We start from the raw sequence: 27322 nt of genomic DNA, 5'->3' as shown, positions 1-27322 counted from the left end.
ACAACATCCCAGAGTTGCTGTGAAGCAGTCAGCTCCTGGTGAAGAGCATGTAGTTGTTTGGAGTCTTCCACCAGAATGAACACTGCTGCAAAGAACAATCTCATATAAGCATTTATCTTTGTCCTGGGATTATTTCTCAAGATAGATTCCTGGAAATTCGCTTACTGGCTTAGAAGATGTATGCATCTTAAATTCTGATACTAGTTGAAAAACATGTGGTAATTCTCAAATTCCACTGGTATTTAGGCTTCACCTGGGGAAATCTGTTTACAAGATGCCATCGTGAAACACAACCAGCCTCCTTTTACCTCCCAGCCCTTCCCCTCTGCCTCCAGGAAGTCTGGGGAGGGGCTCCTCAAGCTGCTTCATTATCCAGTTTCCAGGTGGCCCTGCTGCAGGAGGAAGGAACTGCTGCCTTCTACTTGTCCCAGTGCACCTCCCCTAGCACAAGCCTTGGGAAGCAATGGTCCCGGGGGGGGGGGGGGGGGGGGGGGGGGCTGCCACTGGCAGAATTTGCAAGAAGGTCTTTGGGCTGTAGCCCAGGTCCCAGTGGCTTTCCCCAAATGGGCAGTCTGGCCCTCACACACTGGACCGCAATCCCTGGCACTGAGTGCTGGGGACAGAGTCCCTCCTCCGGGCTCACCTGGATGCACCCATTTCCCCTTCCAGGCCCCCTCTTCTGAACATTCCTGCCCCATAGGCTCCTGCGTCTTTGAGCCTAATGACCAGGGCCCAGTTGTTTCACCTTTACCCAAGACTCCCAAGCCTCCCTTCCCTCAGAGGCAGAGCACCATTTCCCCCAAGAAATCATTTGGGGCCTCTGTCTCCCCATCTGTGAAATGGTGAGCATTGGGTGGTGGCACCCACATTTTGAGTGCTGCTGTGAGGAGGGCAGTGTGGCCAACTAGGTTCTAAGAGTTTGCAGGAAAGTCTGGCTTTAGTGGGGGAAACCAGGTGAGCCTCCACAGTCATTTTATCAGCATTCGGACTGGCTTAAGGCCTATTAGGGAAAAACTTGATTTTTGTTTTTGGACTTCTTCTCTGCTAAAGTTTAATTAGGACCAAAAGCCATTACAAGGCTGCTCAAGTGTCCTAGATATCTGGGACCAGATGAGGACCCAGAGGCCCAGAAAAGGCCTTGCCCAGATTTAGGCTGACTCCGTGCTGCGTCGCTCTGGGGGATACAAAGTCTGGTGGGAAAGCCAAGGGGGTCCGGTCAACAGGTATTTCACTTTGTGGTACACAGCAAAGCGCAGAGAAGAGAGTGCTGGCGCCGCTGGAGAATACCAAAAGGAACACGCTGGGTTGGGAGTGGTGGACAGAGGAAAGAGAAACCAGCGAGGAGTGCTGGGGGTTTCCAGTCAGGTGGTCTGCCTCAGTGGGCAAAGGGCTGGGCTCCGCTGTCTGACCCTCCTGGGCTGAATGACACTAGCTGACTGTGTGACAAGAAGCCAAGTCTAGAGGCCTCTGCAGCTCATGGGTAAACCAGGAGCGGATTCGTTAACAGGACCAACCCCATAACCCAAGGACTAGACGGGATGGTACACACCAGGGGTCTCGCTCGCCATCGCTGTGTTACAAACACTCCTTAAGCGCTGTTTTTACCTCTGGCCGCCACTCGTGTCCTAGACCCAGGAGCTACGTGCTTTGGGGTTGTGTCCCAGGCAGCCTTCTACCCGACTCTACCGGCCACTGAGGGCAGAAGAGGCGTCGCATTCAGAGCCAGGTCCTCACCAGCTAGGAGGAAATCCCCGGACTAACCGGGCCTCAGTTTCCTCTCGGTGCAATGGGAACAATTCCACCGCCGGTGGGAGATGTGGCGGAGGGAGCGTTCCCACACGCGTCAGGTTTTGCATGACTTCTCCCCTCCGTAACGGCCCGCACTCCCAGCGCCGAGCACACAGTAGGCGCTCCGGAAACGCTCTACGAAAGGAGGAACGGGCCACTTCCTGCCCCCAAGCGGACTCTCCGGAGGCAGGGTTCCCACCACTCCTCCTCAGAGGCCATGTGGCATTCCTGAGGGTGGGGGTGGGCGCAGGAAGAAGGTGCCCTCCCGGCCCCGCCCCCTCCGGGAGCGGTGGGCGGGACGAAGCCCCTGGCCGCCGACAGCCCGCCCCGCGGGAGGTGGGCGTAGCTCGCCGCGCTCCGCACAAAGTTTGTTTTCTCCCTCCCGGCGGGTGGGGGAGGGCGAGGAAAGCGCGGGGGGGGGGGGGGGAGGAGAGGGGATCTGACGTCAGGCCGCGAGGTGCTTTCCAGCCGCGAGCTGTCAGGCCGAGTGTCAGGCCCGGCAGGTACGCGGCGCGCTCTCCCGGCGCCCCCCGCCCCCTGCCAGGACGCCCGGGACCAAGCCCGGGGCCGCGTGGACGGAAAAGCCGCTCCGAAAAGTCAGTGCGGGGCGCAGGAGGGAGACAGAGGCGGGCGGGGAACGCGCGGACAACTTGGAAAGTTTCTTTTTCTCCGCCGGGCGGGGGAGGGGGCGTCGTCCTGGCGCGTGAGAGTGTGGGTGTGTGAGCTCGGGTGTTTGTGAGCCCCGACTGCGGGGTGCGAGCGGGGGCCGGTGGGGGGGACTGTCCCATTCCCCCCGGTTGGAAGCTCTCTCGGGGCCCTTCTGGGGGGCCCAGCTCCTTACGATCCCAGCCTGTGAGAGGGCCGCCCCTGCCCCGGGCCGGGGTGAGCGCGCGGGGGGCGGGTTTGTTTGGTTTAAAAAGTGCACGTTGCTAACCGCCGGCAGTGCCCCCCACCCCCCGCCGCGGCCGAGCCGAGGTGGGGGCCGTCGAGAGTGACAGCTGCGGGTGGGGGCAGCGGGAAGGGCCCGGGGCTGGGGGCCTGGGGAGCCCGCGCGAGTTCCCCTTTCCTGGAACAAAGGAAAGTCTGTCTCGGAGGCATCTGTCACTCCCAGGCGGGCCAAGGAAGCAAGGCGCGTGGGGCCGGCGACCCGAAGAAAGTTTGTGTGCGTCCGGACCCTCGGGCCAGCCGAGCGTGAGCCGAGCCTCCCGCTGGGGAAGCGCGCAGTCTCCCGGGCAGGGGGCGGCCAACATGGAGTCTGGGCGCAGGGCTGGGGGGGGGCGGTGCGGAGGTGGGAGCCCAGCCCCCTCCCCTCCCCCTCCGGGCCGAGTTCGGAGCACAAAGCCGAGCGCGCAGGCTCGGCCATCCCCGCGCCCCGAAGAGTCAGCCAGCGCCGAGCGGCGGGGGAAGGGGGTGGGAACCAAACTTTTTCCTGCCCCGGGACAGACACGTGAGTTTTCTTTCTTCCAGAGCCCCCGCCCCACCACATTTCGGGTCCGAGGGGAAGCGGGGGTGCCGAGTCTGGTGCGGGGTAGGGGGCTGAGGGGTGCAGGCGCCCCTAGCGCAGGCCGATTCCCCGCCGCCCCGGGAGCCATGTGCTCCGACTAGGTCTGGGCCGCGGGGGAGGCTGCGCGCTTTGTGTGAACTGCTGGGAATGCAGCTTGAGTGCGCGGCCGGGGGAGTGTCGGGGCGAGCTGTGGGAGTTGTCAGAAAGTTCGTTCGGGAGTGGCCGCAGGTCGGCGTCGTGGAGTGTGTAGGAGGGTGCACCCGGTGTCGTGTCGTGAGGGTGCTGCCACAGGCCAGTTGGGGTAAGAATTGATCGCTGGTGTGATGACGTTTGGAGTTTCCCCAGAGTTCGTGGGTGGGCGGGTCGGTTGGAGTTTGTGGGTAGGCATGTATCCAGGAATTGGGCTGTGTCGTGGGTACCAGTTGTTCGTGCTGGACGTGGGATTCAGTAAACTATGTGGGTGCTGTGTTTGTCGGTGAAAATCATGGTGGTTGTAGGAGCTCAGCGATGGTTTGGTGCCTGTTATCTCAGCGCTGTTAAGAAGGTTGCCTGGTGGTGAGGGCGTGTGTGTCTGTCTCGTTGGGGGTGGGGGGCGGTGTATGTTGGAACCTCCGGGATTGTAAACTGGAGCGCAGGACACCAGTGGAGAGAGGTCTGCGTAGACTGAAGGGTCATCTCCGTGGGCCACTTCGGGAACCCTGCAGACTGGGACTTGGCTGGTAGCCAGGGTGGAATTTGTACAGATAACCCTGAGTAAACTTCTCATAGCTTGCCAGAGCTGCATCCCCGAGCCCAGATCCCAGCTGCCCTAGCCAGCTAGACCTCAGAAACTTGACTTCAGAAAGCAGCCTGCTCTTGATGTTCTCTGAGGAGTGGCACCTCTAACCAATGCCTGTCTCACCTCCAGGTGGCCTGGCTGGGAGGGTAGACCCTTCCCTCGAAAGCCTGGCCTAGCCAGCCCAGATATCTGGGCTCTGGCCCAAGTCGAGGAAACAAAACCTGGGAGATGCCAGAGTCTGTTGGCCCAGCCTGCTGGGTAGCTGTTAAAAGGCTGAGGAGGGAGGAGCCTCCAGATTCTGGCATTAGCTTGCCCTGGAACTTTTGGTTTTAAAATGTAAATCTCTTTTGCATGTGTGAACAAGAAGTTTGTCAGGGGGATGAGCAACTGAGTTGGGTTGTCTAGGGAAACACCTTCCTTCATTTGACAGGTGAAGAGGGGGCTCAAGCCCAGAGAGGAGAGCACACTTCCCAAGGTCACATAGCCAAGATGGGAAAACCAGAGCCCAGCCTTGCTCATTTATCTGAATTTTTGAGGAGTTGATTCATGGACCAAGCCAGGGGCTTAGATGACAAAGGAGAATGTCTGAGACAACCAATAGGGATGACTCAACACTCTTCTCTGCATGGTACACAGTAGGTGCAGTAAATGTTATGTGGATTGCTGTAGGGACATGGTGATTAATAGACTTTCCAGAACTGGGCAGCAAGATGGTATAGACTTTGGAGGTTTGAGAGGAGTTGGTTGGTGATGGTGGCAAACCTTGGTCCAAACCATATTTCCATACCATATCCTGGAGTTGTAATTTTTTTTTTCATAACAGTTTTCTTGAGATGTAACTCCCATACCACACAACTTACCCATTTAAAGCAAACAAGTAATGGTTTAGTATATTCACAACTATGTAGCTACCACCACAGTCAATTGTAGAACATTTTTATCACCTTAAAAAGAAACTCCATACCCCTTTAGCTATCATCCTTCTCTTCCCGTCCAGCCTCTTCTAAATATTTCATTAAGTTGGAATCATATGTGTTCTTTGTGACTTGCTTCTTTCACTTAGCATATTTTCAAGGCTCATCCACACTGTAATGTGGATCAGGACTTAGCAACTTTTTGTGGCCAAATAATATTCCACTGTGTGGATGGACTACATTTTTGCTTATCCATTCCTCCGTCGATGGACACTTGGGTTGTTTCCACCTTCTGGCTATTACGAGTAACGTTGCTGTAAACATTTCTGTTGAAGGCTTGGAAGGTGCCTAGGAGTGAAATTACTGGATCTCATGGTACCTGTTTAAGTTAAGGGCTTTCTCTCTGGGCCTTGGTTATCTTACTTATAAAATGACAATAATAGTAGTATCTCTCTTAACAAGGGCTTTGTGAGGATTGAATGAGATAATAAGTGTGAAGTGCTCAGTACAGAGCATGGAAAACAGACTCTAGTGGTAGCTATAATTATTTCTAGTCCAGTACTGCTTATTAATAAGCTGCCATTTACTTCAGTAGTCATCTACTGGCCCCATGAAATGGAGGCATCTTGGACTCATCCCTTCTAGGTTGCCCAGGCCATAGTATAGCCTGAGACTTTGATTTGCTATTCCCCCATTTCTGGTGTCCCAAGTTCTAATAATGATGTGTTTGGGGACAGGGAAAGGGTGAGAGGCAATGTGTGGTAATAATGTCCCCATCCCCTTTGTCACTTGTTCCAGGCTTGCCCAAGGTCCAGCCTAGCCCCTAGACACCATGTCAGACAGTGATCTGGGTGAGGATGAAGGCCTCCTCTCCCTGGCAGGCAAGAGGAAGCGCAGAGGGAACCTGCCCAAAGAGTCGGTGAAGATCCTCCGGGACTGGCTGTACTTGCATCGCTACAACGCCTACCCCTCAGAACAGGAGAAGCTGAGCCTTTCTGGACAGACCAACCTGTCAGTGCTGCAGGTAAGAAGCAAGCAGCGGGAGACCTGGGTTCTAGTCCTGTCTAAGCCCTGTCACTAATGCACTTTGTGACCCCATGAGGAACTCCCCCCCCCCCCCCCCCCCCACTCTCCCTGCCTCACGGGAAGACAATGACATGAAGTCCTTGAGCTAGATATCAGTTTTGGAGAGTTCTGAAGAGGAAAGGCATCATTATTAAAGTCTTGATGTCATTAACAATGAAGGCCATGGGAAGGCTAGAAGGCATTGAGTGTTTGGGATTTGGCCTCCAGCCCCAGAGCAGTGTTTGGATAGTGACTTGGTTGTAGAAAGGCAGCTAGTGGTCTGCAGTGTGGTTAAAAAATGAGTTGGGATCACGGTCAAGGAAAGGGCAGAGAATTCAGAGGTTCTGGGTTCAAAACCCAGTTCTGCTACATAGGAGCTGTAGACATCTTGATTTCTCTCATCTGTAAAGTGGGGATTAGAATCTTCCCCTGCCTGAATTGTTAATAAGGAGCAGATTCAGAATTGGATGTGAAAGTGCTGACTGGCTGGCTCAGCCAGTGGAATGTGCGACTCTTGATCTTGGGGTTGTGAGTTCGAGCCCCAGGTTGGGTATAGAGATTACTTAAAAATAAATTTTTAAAAAATTTTTGTTAACGTTTATTTATTTTTGAGAGAGAGAGAAAGAGAAAGACAGAGCACGAGCAGGGGTAGGGCAGAGAGAGAGGGAGAGAGTGCCCCAAAAATCTTGAGGCACCTAGTTGGCTCAGTCATTTAAGCATCCAACTTCGGCTCAGGTCATGATCTCACAGCTCATGGGTTGGAGGCCCATGTTGGGCTTTGCACTGACAGCTCAGAGCCTAGAGCCTGCTTTGGATTCTGTGTCTCCCTCTCTGCACCTCCCCTGCTTGCACTCTGTCTGTGTGTGTGTGTCTCTCTCTCAAAAATAAACGAACATTAAAAAAATATTTTTTAGGGGCGCCTGGGTGGCGCAGTCGGTTAAGCGTCCGACTTCAGCCAGGTCACAATCTCGCGGTCCGGGAGTTCGAGCCCCGCGTCGGGCTCTGTGCTGACAGCTCAGAGCCTGGAGCCTGTTTTGGATTCTGTGTCTCCCTCTCTCTCTGCCCCTCCCCCGTTCATGCTCTGTCTCTCTCTGTCCCAAAAATAAAAAAAAAAAAAAAATATTTTTTAATAAAATCTTTAAAAAAAAAAAGAAGAAAGAAAGAAAATAGGGGCACCTGGTGGCTTAGTCAGTTAAGTATCTGACTCTTGGTTTTGGTTCAGGTCATGATCCCACAGTTTCCTTGAGTTCAAGCCCCGAATCAGGCTCCCAGCTTACAGTGCGGAGCCTGCTTAGGATTCTCTCTCTCACCCTCTCTCTCTCTCTCTCTCTGCCCCTCCCCCACTCGCACTGTCTCTGTCAAAATAAATATATAAACTTTAAAAAAAGAGAGAGAAACAAGGTGCTTTGTAAACCTTGCACATGAGCATGTCTGAAAATTGTGTTATCTACTTTTTGTCAGAGTGCAAGGTATTATCTCCTTTGAACTGCCCCAACTGCTGATATGTAGGTGTGGTTCTGTTTTCAAAGTGCTGAGGCAGGACACCCTGGACTACCACTACTTTGCTTCCAGTTTGGCTCTCACCTACCTGAGAGACACAGAGCAGTCCCTCAGCCTAACAAAGGCCCACCCCCTACCCCACTGGACCCCAGTGCTTCCGTCATGAGCCAGCTAAGCCTCACCCTAAGCCCCTCTGCCACCTGTTCTACCTCTGTCTTTTCCTAGCCTATTACTTCAATCTACGATGCTGTCTCTCCCTCCTTCCCTGACTCTACTCTGAACCTCCCATCTCTTCCCAGCTCCCATCCCTCCTCCATGATGCCTCTTGGTGAGTATTCAGCCCTTAGAACTCCTGTCACCTGACTTTATACTTTCTGGGTAGTGGTTAATGGGAGTCTGTCTGCAAGAAAGGCTCTAGAATTACAGACCCTGACTCAGATCCCATCTTCTCCACAAGAGGAAGCCTGGACGTTGGCCAGGTCCACTGCCTTTTCCTGAGCCTCATTTCCTCAACTGAGAAAGGGAGATGATTGTTGGCACTTTCATAGCACATAAGGGGGAGGAACGGAGAAGACGAATTCAAGGCTCACTGTGAAGTGAGCACAGAGTGGGTGTTTCTGCTCTTCTCCTCATCTCTCCTAGATCATAGGTCTTGGACTGACCCCACATGTCTAGTAGCAGTGCCTAGTATTTCATGGTATACCACTGAGCACTCCCAACTACAGTTGAGATCCCAGAAAGGAACCAGACACATCCCTACCTTCAAGGAATATCTAGTCTAGGATGGGAAATTGAGGGAAGACCTAGCCATTGGTGTTTGCAAAAAGTGATCACTGCTGGGACAAAGGCAGCAGAGACCCAGGCAGGGCTTCTAAGCCAGTCTGGAGCTTCAAAAGGCCTCCCAGAAGAAGTGGACTTGAACTACGGGATGTAGAACAACACAGGCCAAAGGCTGGAACCTGAGAACCAGGATTACTTAGATAGGCTCTTTGTTGGTCTTCTGCCTCCAGCCTTTTTCCCTCAGTCCATTCTCACCTCTCTCTCTCTCTTTTTTTTTTTAAGTTTATTTATTTTTCAGAGAGACAGAGACAGCTTGAGCAGGGGAGAGGCAGAGAGAGAGGGAGAATCTCAAGGAGGCTCCACGTTGTCAGCACAGACTCCGAGGCGGGCTTGAACTCATGAAACAGTGAGATCATGACCTGAGCCAAAGTCTGATGCTTAACTGACTGAGCTACCCAGGCGCCCCATGAATTGGGTTTACTAATCGGTTCATGAAATGGACAGCATCTTATCTAACATCTAACAAGTAGAGAAATGTTCCCCTCAGCCCATTCTCTTGAACACACAAGTATAAATCTGATTATGCCATACACTCCATGGATCCCATTGTCCTCTGGATAGAGTCTAAACTCAAGAGCTCATCAGCCTCATCTCTCAGTCCTTCCTTTCTCTGAGGCCTGTGAACCTTCGGACCTCTGTGCCTCTGGGCCTCCTCCTGTGGCTTCTTCCTGACTTTTCTGAACTGGCACACTCCATTTAAGCATTTCCTCATGAAAGCATTCTTTGCCTGGCTTTGAGGCCACTGCTGTGTATTCCTGGTACACCTCATACCTGTGCTGTCAAACCACACATCATACTGTATTGAAATTGCTTTTTGTCAGGGTCACTGTTTCTTATATCTGAGTAATGTACCAGTTTCTTTTAAAGAAGTTATTTTTCATGGACCTGCTTCCTCCTGTCATGTTGGCTTGAAACATTTTTATTATCATTATCGTTTAAGCACATACAAACATAAAACTGGGTTAAAAAAAAAAAAAACAACTTCTTGCTTTTGCTCCTATAAATTGTAAAATAACCAGTTTTCCAAAGTAAATAAATATCAAACCAATGAGACTCTATTAACTGCATTAATGTAAAACGGTAGGTGGGGATGGTGCTTGGCTGACTGGGCTGTGGTGTTGTAGTATGAAAAAGGCACAGACTCTGGAGTTGAGCAAGTCTGGATTACCAGAGGCCATGGTGCTCCTACTCGAGATCGGAATGGAAACATAAAGTTAAACCTTTTTGTGAGAACTAGTGGATCCCTGGAGGATATATCCCTGATCCCATTTAGAGAAATATAGGTCTGGGGCAAGGATTTGCTTTTGGAAACTTCTGAGGAAGGGCACCTGGATCCTGGCGTGTTCTGGTGGGAAAGGTTTCATTGGTGGCCTCCCTGCTCTAGAGTCATGCTGAGAGTTAAGGAGCAGTGGGGACCATGTGGCCCTTGGTGGAAACTATACCATGAATCCCAAATGGCCCCTATCCATACACCTCTGGTTGGTGGTCTTACAGGCACCTCGGATTTCTCGATTGGAAAGCTTCTCCAAGCTGGCTCCTGCCCTTTTTTTTTTTTTAATTTTTTTTTTTAACGTTTATTTTTGAGACAGAGAGAGACAAAGCATGAACGGGGGAGGGTCAGAGAGAGAGGGAGACACAGAATCTGAAACAGGCTCCAGGCTCTGAGCTGTCAGCACAGAGCCCGACGCGGGGCTCGAACTCACAAACCGCGAGATCACGACCTGAGCCGAAGTCGGCCGCTTAACCGACTGAGCCACCCAGGCGCCCCTGGCTCCTGCCCTTTCTAAGCTCATTTGGTCAATCACCAAATCCTACACATTCACCCCTTAAATATTTCTATAATATGGCTTTCCTACACCACTTGTCACTCTATTTAAAACCCTTCAATGAGGGGAGCCTGGGTGGCGCAGTCGGTTAAGCGTCCGACTTCAGCCAGGTCACGATCTCGCGGTCCGTGAGTTCGAGCCCCGCGTCGGGCTCTGGGCTGATGGCTCGGAGCCTGGAGCCTGTTTCCGATTCTGTGTCTCCCTCTCTCTCTGCCCCTCCCCCGTTCATGCTCTGTCTTTCTCTGTCCCAAAAATAAATTAAAAACGTTGAAAAAATAAATAAATAAAACCCTTCAATGAGTCTTACCAACCTAATTGACAATATTACTTGACCCTGTCTGCAGAGCGGGCCTCATCCCTTCCCCCCATATTCATGCCACACTGATCAGTACCCCAGACCACTTTGTTCCCACTACTGACCAGGGAGACCCCCCCAACCCTCAAAGGAGATGTGTGCTCCCACAGTACCAGGACTGGGTCAGCATTTGGACAATGAACTATAACTGCTTTTTAGAACACACCAAGCTCCAGAGGCCAAGTCTTACTTAACACTGGATCCCAAGTGTTTAGCTCAATGCCTGGTATCTGGTAGGTGCTCAGTAAATTATTGTTGAATTGATGGAAAATGAAGAAGTCCTGGAAATGTCAACAGGCAGGACCTCAAAAGTAAGGAAATGTAGGGGGCCCTCAATTAGGAAAAATTGCCTTAAGTCCCTGGAGGCATCTCTTTTTCCTATATTTAATTTTAAAAATTTTGCTGTTTATTAAGAACATTTGCAAATATCCACAAGAGAATATTCTAATGCACTCCTGGTACCAATCACCTGGCTTCAACAAGCATCAGCATTTTGCCAAGCTTGTTTTCTCTCTCCCTGGGGACAGCTCTTTTGATTGTCTCCTTTAACTGGCCCAGGAGCAATCTCATTAGCAAGTCAATGAGTCATTTAACTAACTGGTTTGCTGGTACTGGCCTGGGGCTAGGCAGTTGGGAGGGTAAGACCAAAAAAAAAAGTCATTTTTGAAGGGTTTTCACTGGTCCCTGTGACACCCTATAAGCCCACTTTATTGCTGTGGTTTCTGACTGTTCTCAGGGGCCCTTTGCCTATTGGGGAGGGAAGGGTAACCTGGCAGAGGGGGCTCAGGCCCCACTCTTTCATTCTACTACTGATGGGGTTGTCCTGTGTGCTGGAAACTGGTAGAACAGGCACTATCCCTGCCCTTGGGTAGGGTCCTGTGGGGAGGGAAGACAATATTTAGTGAACTAAGAATTCAGTGTAACTAACTCCCAATGTAATTGGTATTAAAAAAAAAAGACACCAATGTGGGGTCAGCTGAGCTCCCCATTCCTTGAAGTCCATTAGGACTCCATTCAAATGCAGCTTCCTAAGAGAAGCCTTTCCCAAAGCTGGAGGGAGGGTGAGGGAGGGGGGAGGTTAAACCATTGGTTCCCGAGCCCGGGGAAGCAGAACTTGGGGGAGCTTGTTTAAAAATACACATTCCTGGGGCACCTGGGTGGCTAGGTCAGTTAAGCGGCAGACTTTGTCTTGGGTCATGATCTCATGGTTCGTGGGTTTGAGTCCTCTCTCTGCCCCTCCCCCACGCTCGCGCGCGGCGCTCGCACTCTCTTTCTCTCAAAGATAAACATTAAAAGAAATAAAAATAACACATTCCTGATCCTGCCACCATCACTGGATCTATAGAGCAGATGAGAGATAGTGTTTTTTTGTTTTGTTTGTTTTTTAAAATCTCCACACCTAAGGTGGGGCTCAAACTCACAACCGGGAGATAAGAGTCGCATACTCTTCCAGCTGAATGAGCCAGGCACCCCAAGATAGTTACTTTTTTAAGTCCCCCTCAAGGGGATTCTGATAGCCACATGACTTTAAGAACCTGGGTATGGGTGGTCACAACACACATTGAAGGTACAGTGATGTTTAGGGAAGGTCTTTTCCATGCCCTTCAGTTACTCCCTTTTGTTTCTTTCACAGTTGAAAAGACATTAAAATTAAAACACTTGTGTTGCCTTCTTCAAAGGCCCTCCTCTGATCCTCATGGCCTTCATCAGCTTCCTGGTGCTCCCCCCCTCAACTCCCATTTGCCACAGTGATTCCTCCCACATTCTTCATCCCAGCCACTGATAAAAAAAAAAAAAAAAAAAAAATACTGGCAGGACAGCAGACTTTCAGATAGGGGCCCTGTTTTATGGTAGAGAGAGGCTTTCAGGCACCCAGCCTGTGTTGTGCCATATCAATGACAGAATTCACCTTGGCATTCTCCCTACCAACTCCCCAAGGACCTTGAGTGGGGGCAAGCCAAATACACTCTTTTCCTGACTTGGGCATGGGTTGGGCAGCTGGAAGGGGCTACAGAGAATCCTGATAGCCTACCCTCACAGCTGGCACTAGTGGCCCACTCAGGCGTCCTGCCCTTGCCTGGCCCCCCTCAGCTGTGCATTTCTATCGGATGAGAAGACAAAACAGACAGTATGCTGCCAAGTTTTCTGTGGACCAGGGTGAGCATGTGGAAAAGTATATGTGGGGGCGGGGGGTGTTTTTCTGCTGTTCTTTTCCCAGAATTTTAAGCCAAAATGGGAGGCGCAGCTAGGGGCTAGGTGCCCACACAGCTGCTAGTAAACGCCTAAGCTCCCCTCCCCAAGACTGCTTTCTCAACAGAAATGCTCATCCCTACTTCACTTGACCCAGGTCACTGTGACCTGACCATCTCCCCCACATGGAGAGCTAAGGTGAGCAGGCTCAGTATCCTCTGGTAGCACAGGTAGCAGGGAAGGCAGCTGCAGGATGCAGAAATGGTAGCATCTGAGCAAGCAGAGAAGGCTTCGGTCTCTTCACTTGGCAGTGGGGATTGCTTGAAACAGAGTCCAGCCTTCAAACTCGTGACCTTGAGCAAGTTACTGAAGCCCTCTCTGATCAGGGCCTCTGTTCACTGGTTCAAATAAAGTGATCATCACAGAATCTGTCTCATAAGCTATAGAATAAATGAGTAATTAGATGAGAAATGTTCAGAACAGCACCTGATTGGTTTTAGGATTATGATCATGATTATTCAGTTATCTGTTCTGTTTGGTAAGGCACAGCAAAGCACAGTAAGAGCAGCAGTAGGGGCCCTAAAGCCAGGAGACCTGGCTCTACACTTGGAGCCTGTGTGACTTTGGGCAAATTCTTTGTCTTTCAAGAGTTTGGTTCCCTTTTTAGTACTTCAGGGACACTGCTCACTGCCTTCCAGGCTTGTATGCAGATTAAACATAACACAAGTGAGGGGCACCTGGGTGGCTCAGTCAGTTAAGCATCTGACTTCAGCTCAGGTCATGATCTCGCAGTTCGTGAGTTCGAGCCCCACATCGGGCTCTGTGCTGACAGCTCGGAGCCTGGAGCCTACTTCGGATTCTGTGTCTCCCCCTCTCTCTGCCCCTCCCCTGCTCACACTCTGTGTCTGTCTCTCAATAATAAATAAACGTTAAAAAAAAAACAAAACGTAACACAAGTGAGATGGCTGGCATGATACTTGGTATCAAAGGTGCTTGTTCCTTTCCTTTGCCACGCCCAGCCGTTCAGCCTTACCTCTCTCTGGGGCTCCCCTGCAGCTATAGAGCATTCAGGTCAGCCAGTGTCACTGATGACTGGTGTTGTGTGTGCTCACGTGTACTGGGAAGACCATAGAGATGAAGAAAAATGAATGAAAATCCCCCACACCAGGCTGGAATGGAGAGGAAAGAGAAGCCACAAGGTTCTGGATCTGTCCTGACCAGGATCTTTCCCAGCCTGACAGGGCCAGGAGCCTAGTGGTCCCTGCACCTGTGGAATGGGTACAGCTGCAGCCTGCTGGGCAAGGAGCCATGCCAACTCCAGGCACCAGCTCCTGTCATAGGTGGTTGTCCGATTGGCTGGGTGGAGGCAGATAGAGTCCACAGAAAGAAGGTACCCAGGGGCTTGTCCTGGGGATGGGCCGAGAAAGGTGATAAGCAGGGGTAGAAACTGGTACGGGAGCCCTAAGGAAAGCTGGGCCTTTGATCCATTCAGTAAACAGTAATGTTAGGCATTACTGCAGCCCACACAGTTCCCAATATCCCAGCACATAGGAGGTAAGGGGGAGAGGGTTCCTGTCTTTGCCCCCTACAGCAGCTGGTGCTTGGCTTGGTGAATATCTGTTGATAAACTGGAAGAAGAGACAAGGGTCAGGAGAAGGATCTACAGTGTGAAATGTAGGTCAGGCCACTCTTGAGGCCCTTTAGTGGTTTCTCCTGGTGTTCTGGCCAGTGGGATAAGCCCTGCCTGCTTCTGTCAGTTCTATCCTGAGTCCCCAAAGACTAGATCGGGTATTCCCATTATTGTCCCCTCCACTGGACCTTCCCTTCATTGGCTGAATCATAGTTGCAATTTTATATTCACTTGTATGATGACTTCAGTTCTCAATTCCTAACACGAATGTGTCTGAGGACTGGGATTGTGTCTCTATTGTTTGGCTGCTGTGTTTCTGGGGCCAGGAACTTAGGTGCTTCATAGCTGGTTTTGATTGAGTGAACTGACCACAGACTCCTACGCATTCCAGATATGTAACTGGTTCATCAACGCCCGGCGGCGGCTTCTACCAGACATGCTTCGGAAGGATGGCAAAGACCCCAACCAATTCACCATCTCTCGCCGCGGGGGTAAGGCCTCAGATGTGGCCCTGCCCCGTGGCAGCAGCCCCTCGGTGCTGGCTGTGTCTGTACCGGCCCCCACCAACGTGCTCTCCTTGTCTGTGTGCTCCATGCCACTCCACCCAGGCCAGGGGGAAAAGCCAGCAGCCCCCTTCCCACAAGGTGAGCTGGAGCCTCGTAAGCCCCTGGTGAGCCCTGGCAACACACTCACCCTACTGACCAGGGCTGAAGCCGGAAGCCCCACAGGTGGACTCTTCAACACACCACCGCCCACACCCCCAGAGCAGGACAAGGAGGACTTCAGTAGCTTCCAGCTGCTGGTGGAGGTGGCGCTACAGAGGGCTGCTGAGATGGAGCTTCAGAAGCAGCAGGACCCATCACCCCCCTTACTGCACACTCCTATTCCCTTAGTCTCTGAAAACCCCAAGTAGGCATCTGCCAAAAGGGGTGCTCGAGGCTCGAGCCAGCTGTCCTGGGTTTCCATTTTGGTTCCCTTTCATACAGAGGGTTTTCTTTGGATCACTGCCAAACATCGGGGTCATCTCCTCTGTCCAGAGGTCTTCAGCAGGGAGATGCCAGCTGGTGTCACTGCACTGTGATGGGGACCTCTCTGCTGACTGCCATTTCTCCAGGCCTCCTCAGTGATGAGATTGAGATCGGAGACAGGCATGGTGCTGCTGCTGCTTCTCCAGAGAATGCCCAGGACACCTTTGTTCCAGCCTGCTTTCCTAGGCTGGGCACAGGAAACCTACTACATTCAGACCTATGCCCCTGAGCTGGGCCTCTTTTTTGTTAAGCCAAGTGTGGACATGCCAAGTTCGTAAGTGTGAACAAAAGAGAAGAGGAACCCAGAAGATGTAACAGAACTGACTCCAGTTGAATGTTTAGGTTTTCACTAAACTTTGTGTTTATTTTTCCCTTTTTGCTGGGGTTTGCATTAATGGAGTAGTTAGCACAGGTGTGGGGAGTGAGTGTGTTGCGTGATGGAGTCTGATGAACTGAGGACCATGCACCACTGCAACTGGTGTTTTACAAGGAAGGAGTATTTTTATTTTGGGGACCAGCTAACTCTCAATTCCAAAACATTGTTGTATTGTTGTTTTGATTTACCAAAAGAAAAAAAAAATCTGGGGCTTTGGCTTTTCTGCATCAGGCACAGAAGGGAATAAAGCCTTCTTAAGTATAAAGAGAGGGTCCAACAGAGAATCTGACCAAACCTTCTAAGCACAGAGCAGAGAAGGATGATAAAACCAGAGAAGTGGTTTTTTTTTTGGGGGGGGGGGGGTATTTTTTTTTTTTTATTTTATTTTTTACTATATTTTGGGGAATGGGGGAAGTAAGCTAGACCAAGGCAGTGGGTTTTTTGGTTGTTGATTTTTTTTTTCCTCTTTAATGTTTTCCCCTTCTTTATCCTTGAAAGCTTCACCCTGCAGCCTGAGTTTTGAATACCTTTAAGAACTTGGATTAGTGGGACCAGAATGTCAAAAGCTCCCGGTAGCTCCTACTTGGAGAGAAGTGAGCCATCTACTGGTCAGGAAGCCCTGTAGCCGACTCAAGTGGGCAGCTTTTCCCACGATGGTGGCAAGAAACTATTCCTGGAAGAAGTAAGGAATGGTGCCCCCAGCTGCTGAGGAACTGCCTTTTAAGGAGGCTGGGGCTGGAAATCAGTTATGAAGCCTGTTCACTGTGTCTTTGTGTTGCACCTTTTTTTTAAATTGGAGTTGCAGAGGCCTCTGCCCTGAACTTCACAGTGAAACAAATCATAGTTGGTCTTACTCTTCTCCCTGCTCCCCATTTTTTATTTTGCTGTCTCACTGCTGACAGCATTCAACAGCAATATGCCCCATCTTTTTATATATCCTAAGAAACACTAATCCTAGGTTATTATTAGCCAAAATATTTTTGTTCCGAATAACATTGTTACTGGGCCAAAAGACCAGTCAGGAGCCCCCAGCCTGTAGTTTCCTGAAGTTGCCAAGTCAGACACAAGGGGGAGATTCCTGGGGAGTGACTGACTTGGGTGGACCTGGCCAGAAGAAAGGCAGCAACATGTGTTCTGTCCTTTCTGGGATGATCCCTGAAGTTTTCAGGGAGGCTACCCAACTTCTCAGTAGCTCAGCCTACCCATTGCTGTGGGAATGGGGATTGGTTATTTAAGGAGATGGAGCTTTGCTCTGAGTGGGCAAGTTTCCTAGGCTCTCTCTTTTGCCGCCCCACTGCCTCCTTGCATGTCCCAGGGGGATCAGGGATCCTCACCCTCCTGAGGCCCAGCTGGGAAAGAAAGAACATAGCACCTTCAAAATTAGTTGAAGTTGCTGTTTGCCCAGCTTCTTCTACCCCACCCACGTGTGTGAGCCCAGGTCTAGTGTGACTGTTGGGAGATGCTTTTAGCAAGGGACCCTGGAAGTGTGTCGGGCTGGGGTGGTGCACTGAGCGGTAGAGGTGGTGAGGGGTGAGGGAGCCATGCTGCTGAATTCTGGTTGGCATTCCCCCCTTGTGCAAGATGGGGAGGCTGGGGGTGGGGCAGCCTCTGCTTTGTTCGGTTGTGAGATAAACCTGGAGAAGACAGTTATCCCGTTGAATTGAGCAAAAAACTACTGTAAATAACTTTTGATTTTGTCTTTTGTCAAATAAAGTTTGTTTTTGGTTTTTGTTTTGTTTTTTAAAGCAGAAACAGATTGACCCACCATGACCCTGGGCCCAGCCTGGAGATAGGGCAATTGCTGAGTTCTTACTAGGCCTTATTGCTTTCCCCTCCCTCTAGTAGCCACCTGTAAGTGTTGTACGCCCTATGTCCTTATTTCCTTGGCTTCAGTCCTGTTCCATATCCCATTCATCACAGTGTGCAGGGAGCCTATGCATCCCAAGCTGAACCAGTCTTCCCTGGGATAGTCAGGCTTTGAGGTTGGTGAGTGGTGAGGGAACTTAGGGAGCTAGCAAATTTATCCTCCCCCTCAACCAGTGAGGAAAGCCCAGGACTGCAGTATGATGCCAGCACACACAAAAAGGCAGAGATGAAATGGATGCTCTAGTCATGTCTGAAAGTGGTACCACCTCTGGACTTCCCTATTATGTAAGCACTAAATTCCCCTTTTTTGCTTAAGCTAGCTGTAGGTTTCATTTATTTCATAATGAAATGACTGTACATTTAATTGCAGCCCAAATGGTGCGAAGTCCAGGACTGAAGCCGTAAAGGGTCTTGCTTTATGCCCGGGCCTACACAGTGTTCACAGTATTCATATTGCTTTAATTTTTGTACACACGTGAAAGAAGTGAGATGCCCTTTGCAGAGGTAAAGAAACTGGGGGTTGGTTAAGTTACTTGCCTGAACTGTATTTATACAGCCAGTATTAAATGCAGCTAGGATCTAAATTCAAGTCTGTCTTGCTTGAAGGTAACCCTGACATCTACCTGGACTTTATTTGAACTAGTGATGGGCAGTTCACTGCCTGCTGGCATTCAACTAACATGGTTTGGGCTAAGCACTAGAAGTATCTTCTAAAGAACTAAATCAGCTTCTTCCTGATTCCAGTAGACCTAGATGGAGTTACTGAATCTCTCACAGGTCACTCCCCTTTAGAAATTTGGAGATGATGCCCCCCGCCATTCATGATCCCCAGATGAAAGAGCCCCAGCTTGAGTTTATCCATTCATCCAAGAGCCTGGTTTTCCACTTCCTTCTCTCAGTGTCCCTCAAACTAGACACTTGGCCCTAGGGCTTGGCAGAATAGAAACATGCTGGAAGGGCTCTTCAAAATAAATTTAATACTCATTTTCATCTGGAAAGTTAATATTAATATTCCCCTAAAAGGGGGAGTGGATGGTTTGACTGCCTTAGGAGAGATGGCTTCTTACACTTTTCAAAGTATTCCATTTTCAAAGAACTGAAACCAAAAGCGTCTTGCACATCAAGCTTCAAATTGATAAACCCTGGAGTAAGCAAGCACTAGAGAAAGTTTACAGGGACAATGCGGCTAGGACTCCTCTCCTCTGAAGCTAGAAATGTTGTCTAAAGACATCTACCTTTCCTGTAACAGTCCCACTTAGAAAAAAGCTTTAAAATGCATTTCTGAGGTGGTGCACATTAGCTCAGCTGGTTGAGCATCTAACTCTTGATTTTGGCTCAGGTCATGATCTCATGGTTCCTAAATTCAAGCCCCGCGTCAGGCTCTACACTGGAGAATCCTGTTTGGGATTTTATCTCTCCCTCTCTACCTCTCCCCAGTTCATGTGCACGGGTGTGTGCTCTCTCTCTCAAATACATAAACTCAAAAAATATATAATTGCATTTCTAGGGGCACCTGGCTGACTCAGTTAATGGAGCATGTGACTCTTGATTTTGGGGTCATGAGTTCTAGCCCTGTGTTGGGGGTAAGACTACTAAAAATAACAAAAATTAAAGTACACTCTAGTTTAGAAACTGCTAATGGGAAAACTCCAGAGGGGAGGGGCTTAGCCTGCCTTGGTGTGCTATAACCTCACTGTGTCAGCCACTGGAGCTGTAGAGAATAAGGTCTGGAATTCAGCGGGGATGTGGAAATAATCATCATTGCTCTCAATGCTACTGGTTTCCAAAGCACTTCTCTATAATCTAAACCTGCATTCCAATTCTGGCTCTATCACCTAACTAGCTGTCATGATCATAGGCCTCAATTTACCATTTCAAACTTCAGTTTCCACATCAATAAGACGGGCATAGTAATAATTACCTCTTAGGAGGATGAACTAGGATAATCCGTATTTGGGGAGTGGGTTAAAGATTTTATGGGTTTTTTTCCATGTTTGTTTATTTTTGAGAGACAGAGAGACAGAGCGTGAGTGGTGGAGGGGCAAAGAAAGGGAGACACAGAATCCGAAACAGGCTCCTGGCTCTGAGCTGTCAGCAGCATAAAGCCTGATGTGGGGCTCAAACTCATGAACCATGAGATTATGACCTGAGCTGAAGTCAGATGCTTAACTGACTGAGCCACCCAGGTGCCCCAAGATTTTATTTTTTTAAGTAATCTCTACAACCAATGTGGGACTCAAACTCACAACTCTGAGATCAAGAGTTGCACATTCCACCTACTGAGCCAGTCAGGCACCCCCCAAGATAATATGTTTTTGTTACTGTATGTTATTATTTGGCCTTTCAGCACAGGGCTGAGAGTAAAACAACTGTAAAAATAACTTGCCTCATACTACACAGCTTTTAAGTGGCAGAACGGGAAGTGCTTGGGTGGCTCAGTTGATTAAGCATCCAACTCTTGATCTCAGCTCACGTGTTGATCTCAGGGTTGTGAGTTCAAGCCTTGCGTTGGGCTCTATGCTGGACATGAAGCCTACTTTAAAAAAAAAAAGAAAAAAAAAGTGGCAGAACTTGAACAAAGTACCCAGAGAAGTAATTCTCAAGCCTTAATATGTATGAAGATCATCACAGTCGTTGTGTCAGGAGAGCTTACAAAAATGCACATTCCCAGACCTCACCCCCAGAGAGTCCAGGAATCTGCACTCTTCACTTATGCCACAGGAGTCTCATGCTGTTGCTTCAGAAACCTGATCATTTATAATCAGGACACTGACTTATCCCAAGGAAGCTGCTAGGTTAAGACAGCACCTTATCTTTCAAAGTTATAAGATGAGAGGAAGAAGGGTACACCAAGTAGTTTACCCCTCCCCTCACCAAACCATTTTACTTGCCCTCAGCTCCCAGGAGTCCATGGTAGCCTGAAGGTCAAGTGTAGCCTTCCTGAGATTATCATTTTAATTACATAAATAATCCACATTTACTGTAGAAAAAAAAATTTTAATGTTTGTTTATTTACTTTGAGAGAGAACGCATGTGCAAGCAGAGGGAAGGGCAGAGAGGGAGGGAGAAAGAGAATCCCAAGCAGGCTCTGTGCTCTCAATGCACAGCACAATGTGGGGCTCAAAATCGCCAACTGTGAGATCAGGACCTGAGCCAAACTCAAAAGTCGTTTAACCAACTGAGCTACCTAGGTGCCCCTACTGTAGAAAAGTTTTAAACGTAAAAGAGAAGAGTTCAGTATAGTGGTTAAAAGCCCAGACAACTTTTGGAGAGAAACATGTAAAACGTATAGTAATGTTTGGCACCTACTAAGAACCCAGTAAGTACTAGTAAAACATTTGCTGTAGGCAAAAAGAGATGTGGATACAAACTCAGACCTGTACTTCACAACGGATGCTCTTTCCACGGCTTGTGGTTTTTTCCCTGCAGGACTCTTCTGATTTCTGTGACTCCATCTGTCTGTCTAGGGCCCTCAATCTTACCCCTCAGAGCACACCTTCCTCTCCAAACCCTACTACAAGCAGCTAGTAGTGGTATAGAGGCATTCAGCTGAGAAGACATATTCATTCCCAAAGCTGAGATCATGTGTTTAACTGGTGCTTAAAAAGGCAACCTCACAAAGGCAAAATCTGTCCTACTTCCAAATCTCTCTCCCACTTCCAAATCTGACTCTTCATCAAGTTCTTTTCCATCTTAGACCACCCAGGATGTTTATTTTAACCAGATGGATGCACTGGGATTCAGCCAGACTCCCCACTTCCTAAGATAAGGAAACCTTGGGTGAAAGCAAAAAGGGATCAAGTCTCAGTCCCATAAGTACCCTCTAGGCAAGGGCTCTCCAAGCTAGCTCCTAGTGTGGTTTTGTGGGCTCCTACAAAGCTAAGAGGAACATAGATGAGGTTTCAGATGCCTATTGAATCTCTAACTTGCTGTGTGACGCTGGGCTGGACTGGATCTGAGGACCCTTCCAAGTATAACTTTCTGGACATCCCCACCACCATGTAATCACAAACTTAATGAATCTCAGAGTTAAGAGCAGAGCTTCACAATATAATACAATAAGACATAAAAAGAATTAACTCTTTTCTTGCAAAACATAAAGTTATCTCTTTGCAGATGATATGATCATATATAGAGAATCATATATAAAGACTCCAAAATAAAAAAAGAATAAATGGATTCAGCAAAGTTGCAGGATACAAAATCAGCACAGAAAAATCAGTTGTGGGGGCGCCTGGGTGGCTTGGTCGGTTAAGCGTCCGACTTCGGCTCAGGTCATGATCTCACGGTCCGTGAGTTCAAGCCCTGTGTCGGGCTCTGTGCTGACAGCTCAGAGCCTGGAGCCTGTTTCAGATTCTGTGTCTCCCTCTCTCTCTGCCCCTCCCCTGTTCATGCTCTGTCTCTCTCTGTCTCAAAAATAAACGTTAAAAAAAAAAAAAAGAGTCTCTTATTAAAAAAAAAAAAAAGAAAAATCAGTTGTGTTTCTATACACAACCCAAAAGGGAAATTAAAAAAACAATTTATAATAGCATCAAAAAAGAATAAAATAGTTAAGAATTAACCAAAGTGAGACTCATGGACTGAAAACTATAAAACAGTGCTGAGTGAAATTAAGGAAGATAAAAATAAATGGAAAATATCTCATGTTCGTGAATTGGAAGACTTACGTACTACAGATTCACAACAATCTCTATCAAAATATCAATGACTTTTTTTTTTTGAGTGGGCTCCACACCCAACTTAGGGCTTGAACTCCTGACTCCAAGATCAAAAGTCACATGCTCTACCACTGCGCCAGCCAGGTGCCTCCAAAATTAAAAACTTTTGTGTATCAATTGACTCTACTATCAACAGAGTAAAAAGGCAACCCACAAAATAGAAAATATTTGCAAATTACATAAGGGATAAGGGATTAATATCCAGAATACATATATTAATATCCAGAATATCAAGAACTCCTACAATTCAACAACCAAAAACATAAATGACTAGACTCAAAAACCGGGTAAGGGTCTAGAATAGACATTTTTCCAAAGATACACAAAAATGGGCACACGAAAAGATGCTCAACATCACTAATCATTAGGGAAATGCAAATAAAAATCACGAGATACCACTTCACATCCATTAGGTTGACTATTATTAAAAAAAACACACACAGTGGGTACCTGGGTGGCTCAGTCAGTTAAGCATCTGACTTCAGCTCAGGTCATGATCTCACGGTCTGTGAGTTTGAGCCCCGCGTCGGGCTCTGTGCTGTCAGTTCAGAGCCTGGAGCCTTCTTCAGATTCTGTGCCTCCCTCTCTCTCTGCCCCTCCCCCACTCACGCTCTGTCTTTCAAAATATGAATAAACGTTAAAAAATTTTTTTTCTAAAAACACAGAAAACAAATATGGACGGGAACGTGGAGAAATTGGAACTCTTGTGTACTGTAGGTAGAAATGCAAAATGGTATAGCCACCCAGGAACCCCAGGAAACCTCATTTAAAGTGGAGTTGGGGGGCGCTTGGCTGACTCAATAGGTGGAGTGTGCAACTCTTGTTTGATCTCAGGAGCTTGTGAGTTCAAGCTCCACATTAGATGTACAGATTACTTAAAAAGTAAATTAATTAATTAATTAATGTACAGATGACTTAAAAAATTAGTAACTAACTAAATAATGGAACTGGGAGGCCTGCAGGAGGAGCTCTCACACCCTATCAGTCCTCATCAACTGCAGACCCCAACAGAGATATACCTTGCATTCAAGGAGAGAGAGACTGTTACAACTTGCAGCCAATGAAAAAACACTATACTTCAAACTCTTAACCTACTCTACCAGACTTTTTTGTTTATAAAAGCCCCTCCCAACTTCCTTTCCTTTAGTCTATAAAAGCAAGTTTCTCTCCTTTGTTTTCTGTACTTGCCTTTGGTTTTGCTGTAGTCTGCATGTCCAAACTGCAATACTCTGCTATTCCTAAGTAAACTCATTTTTGCTGGTAAAATAAGTAACAGTTTTATTTTTAAGGTTAGCAATATATACAATGAACATCTAACAAACATGTAACAGTTATTATTCAGCCTTAAAAAGGAAGAAAATTTGGGGGTGCCTGGGTGACTCAATCAGTTGAGCATCAGACTCTTGATTTTGGCTCAGGTCATGATCTCTCAGGTTCATGGGATCCCGCATTGAGCCCACATCCAGCTCTGTGCTGACATCAGGGAGCCTGCTTGGGATTCTCTCTCTCTCCCTCCCTCTGCCCTCCCCCACCACCCTGCAAATAAATGAATAAGTTTTTTTAAAAAAGAAAGAAAAAAGGAAGGAAATTCTGACACATGCTACAACATGGATGAATCCTGAAGACAGTATGCTAACTGAAATAAACCAATCAGAAAAGGGCACTGTGTGACTCTAATCTTACAGAAGTACTTAGTCAAATTTAGGGACAGAAAGTAGAGGAGTCGTTGGGGACCAGGGTAAAGAGAGAATGGGGAGTTAACAGTTTCCTGGGTACAAAACTTTCAGTTTTGCAAGATGAAAGAGTTCTGAAAATGGATGGTAGTGACAGCTGCACAATAAAGTAAATGTACTTCACTGTGCCAGCAAACTATACACTTAGGAATGGTACATTTTGTTATGTACATTTTACAGCAAGTAAAAAAAAATACGTTTAAAAAAGAGTTAACAGGGTGCCTGAGTGACTCTGTTGGTTAAGCATATGACTTTGGCTCAGCTCACGGTTTCATGATTCATGAGTTCAAGCCCCTCACTGGGCTGACTTCTGTCAACACAGAGCCCACTTTGGATCCTTTTGTCCCTGTCTCTATCTGCCCCTCCCCTGCTCATGCTCTTCTGTCTCTCAAAAATAAGTAAACATTTTTTAAAACAGAATTAACTGTTTTATTCCAATTTTCTCCATTTTCAGTGCCCTACCATATCCCCTGAGTAACTTTAACAGTCTAAACTAGTCTCCCACTCTGATCCTGTCCTCCTAATAGCAGCCAGAACGATCTTGCTGAGATACCAATCTGAAAAGTTAAGTGCCCCTGTTCAAATCCTTTATGTGACTTCCTCCATCCTTGGGATAAAAATAATTTATTCATGGTCATCATAAAAAAGATAAGAGATAACAAATGCTGATGTGGATGTGGAGAAAAGTGAATCCTTGTCTGCTGTTGGTGGGAATTTAAATTGGTGCAGCCACTATGGAAAACAGTATGAAGGATCCTCAAAAAATTAAAAGTAGAACTACCATATGATCCAGCAATTCCACTTCTGGGAATATACAATACTAAGAAATAAGGAAATACAAACACTAACTCAAAAAGATATCTGTGCCCTCATATTCAGAGCAGCATTATTTACAATAGCCAAAGCATGGAAACAACCTAAGTGTCCATCAACGAATGAATGGATAAAGAAGTTGCGGTATACACATCACGGAACATTATTCATCCACAAAAGAACAAGTCCGACTATTTATGACAACATGTATGGACTTTGTATTATCCTAAGTGAAATAAGTCAGATGAAGAAAGAAAAACACTTTATGATCTCACTTACATATGGAATCTTAAAAAACAAATTCACAGAAAAAGAGCTCAGACTTGTGGTTACCAGAGGGAGAAATGGAGGAAGGTGGTTAAAAGATACAAGTTTCCAGTTGAGATAAATAAGTAGTAGAGATATAATATACAACATGATGACTATAGTTAACAATGATGTATTGATATATAGGAAAATTAAGAATAAATCCTGGGGCACCTTGGTGGCTCAGTCAGTTAAGCATCCGACTCTTGCTTTTGGTTCAGGTCCCCATCTCACAGTGGTGAGATCAAGCCATACCCATTGAAGAGCCTGCTTGGGATTCTCTCTCCCTCTTCCTCTGCCCCTCTCCCTCCCCTACTCTTGCTCTCTCTCAAAAAAGAAAGAAAGAAAGAAAGAAAGAAAGAAAGAAAGAAAGAAAGAAAGAAAGAAAGAAAGAAAAGAAAAGAATAAATCCTAAGAGTTCTCCTCATAAAGAAAAATTGCATAATTTTCTTCTTTCTTTTCATTGTATCTATATGAGAAGATGGGAGATTAACTGAACCTATTGTAATGATCATTTTGCAATATATGTAAATCAAATCATCATGCTATAGGCCTTAAACTTACACAGTGATGCATGTCAATTATTTTTCAATAAAACTGGAAAAAACAAAAACAAATTCTTCAGCATACCCTTCCCACTCCTTCCCAACTTGTGGTTTCTCTACCATTAACTGACATGGTTTCATCTCCTGGAACGCTCTCTTCCTCTCCCTTTTCCCCTTAACTCCTCCTACTCTTCCTTCAGAACTCAGTTTTTCCCAACCCATTACAAACCTTTACCACCAGGCCCAGCAGACTGAAAACTTACCTGTCTTGGACTGTGGGCTAGGTATTCTTCCGACATTCTGTGACAGAATGATCAGTTTGTCTCCAGCACTACATGCCCCCAGGGAATCTGTAAAAGAGATTTTATACCAATGGTACACTTCCAGTGAGCTGGTTAGGATTTACCATAGTTTTGCATATGGAGGGAAAATGGTTCGGAAAAAAGGCAGGGCTGAAAAGAACCAAATCCAGGTGAAAGTTAGAGGACTAAAGGTGTGCACCCATGTCAGGTATACAGCCTTCTCGCCAGGTCCAGATAGAGTAATGTCTGCTGCCGTGTATATCACCTTTGGGGTCCAGCCTCACTCAGCCTATTGAAAGAGGATCTTGAAATCGAGTTGTGGTTGAAAACCACAATTCTCAAGAAGTTCCCCAAGAGATTCTGTTTCTCACCTAAGGTGGAGAACGACCCATCAATGTTGGTATACAAAGGATGTTCTGACCTCATTTGACACTGAAAGCTAAAGGTTAAGAGCACAAATTTTGAAGTCTGACAGGCCCAGTACTAGTTGAGTGATTCTGGGCAAGTTAGTTTGCCTCTATTAACCCACCACACAAAAGTGATGTGTCTCGGTCTCAACTTATTACAAAGCACAATGAACATGGCACCACCTGGAGGGCTTATTAAAATGCTGATTATGGGCCCCACTCACACAATTTCTGGTTCCGCAATTCTGGGATGGGGTCTGAGAATGTGCATCTCTAATCAAGTTCCTAGGTGATGTGGCTGCTGGTGGTCCAGACACACACTTTGTGAACCACTGACCTAGCACACAGAGAGGACACAATATTTAGAATACTGAATAGTCAGATATTCTGATAGCTAATAAGAACTTTCTAGACTCCCACCAAGCTTCTCCCTGCCCCAGGAGTCCTCAGCCGGTTGCAACTTGCCACTTAGCCTGAGAAAATCCCTCTCAAGGTTTCCATTTGCCGAAAGAGGGTGCTGGGCCACGATGAGACGCTAAATACAGAAGACAGTTTACATCCTGAGCAGCGGGGCTCCCGGGGAGCCGGTTTTGGCCTCCAAAGGACGCCTCCAGGAAAACAGGGCCGCGTTCTGTCCCGCTGCTCTAGGGAAAGGCTGGGCGACGCCCGAGTCTAACCTCGCCTCTTTGCTCAAACGCCGTTCTTCAGTCTCCACAGCGCCTCCTCGCGTTCGCGTCACCGTCCCCACCTAGATTGTCCCTTCCCTCTCACCCTACCGTGAGCCTAACGGAAGCCTGACGTCACTTCCGTCACGCGTAGCGCGCTTGCGCCGAGGCGA

General features: G+C 47.8%; 1 protein-coding gene and 1 long non-coding RNA gene across 3 annotated transcripts; one reads left to right on the top strand and one right to left on the bottom strand.

Annotated features, from left to right (window-relative positions):
• LOC115510140 lies at window positions 1-27254 on the bottom strand. The gene is made up of 3 exons (XR_004343357.1): window positions 26709-27254; window positions 26039-26125; window positions 1-85 (listed from the first exon to the last, which is right to left on the bottom strand). It is a non-coding gene; the product is annotated as an uncharacterized LOC115510140 (long non-coding RNA).
• Window positions 1980-17524, top strand: TGIF2 (TGFB induced factor homeobox 2). 2 transcript variants are annotated; one of them, XM_030309666.2, is made up of 3 exons: window positions 1980-2154; window positions 5783-6008; window positions 14782-17524. In XM_030309666.2, the coding sequence occupies exons 2-3, from the start codon at window positions 5817-5819 to the stop codon at window positions 15301-15303; spliced, it is 714 nt and encodes a 237-aa protein (XP_030165526.1). In that variant the 5' UTR covers window positions 1980-2154; window positions 5783-5816; the 3' UTR covers window positions 15304-17524. The 2 variants fall into 2 exon arrangements, with proteins under 2 accessions (XP_030165526.1, XP_030165525.1); XM_030309665.1 differs by lacking the exon at window positions 1980-2154 and adding an exon at window positions 2241-2384.
• Window positions 27255-27322: the final 68 nt, after the last annotated feature.

Source organism: Lynx canadensis, chromosome A3, assembly GCF_007474595.2.
Source record: "Lynx canadensis isolate LIC74 chromosome A3, mLynCan4.pri.v2, whole genome shotgun sequence".
Classification (NCBI taxonomy): Eukaryota; Metazoa; Chordata; class Mammalia; order Carnivora; family Felidae; genus Lynx; species Lynx canadensis.
The sequence above is the reverse complement of the archived record's forward strand: the minus strand, read 5'-3'. Positions and strand labels throughout refer to the sequence as shown.

Bases quoted from the DNA above. Each gene is read 5' to 3' on its own strand.
- TGIF2 (XM_030309666.2), top strand. From the start codon at position 5,817: ATGTCAGACAGTGATCTGGGTGAGGATGAAGGCCTCCTCTCCCTGGCA. The intron at 6,009-14,781 runs GTAAGAAGCAAG...TACGCATTCCAG, and splicing joins CCAACCTGTCAGTGCTGCAG to ATATGTAACTGGTTCATCAA.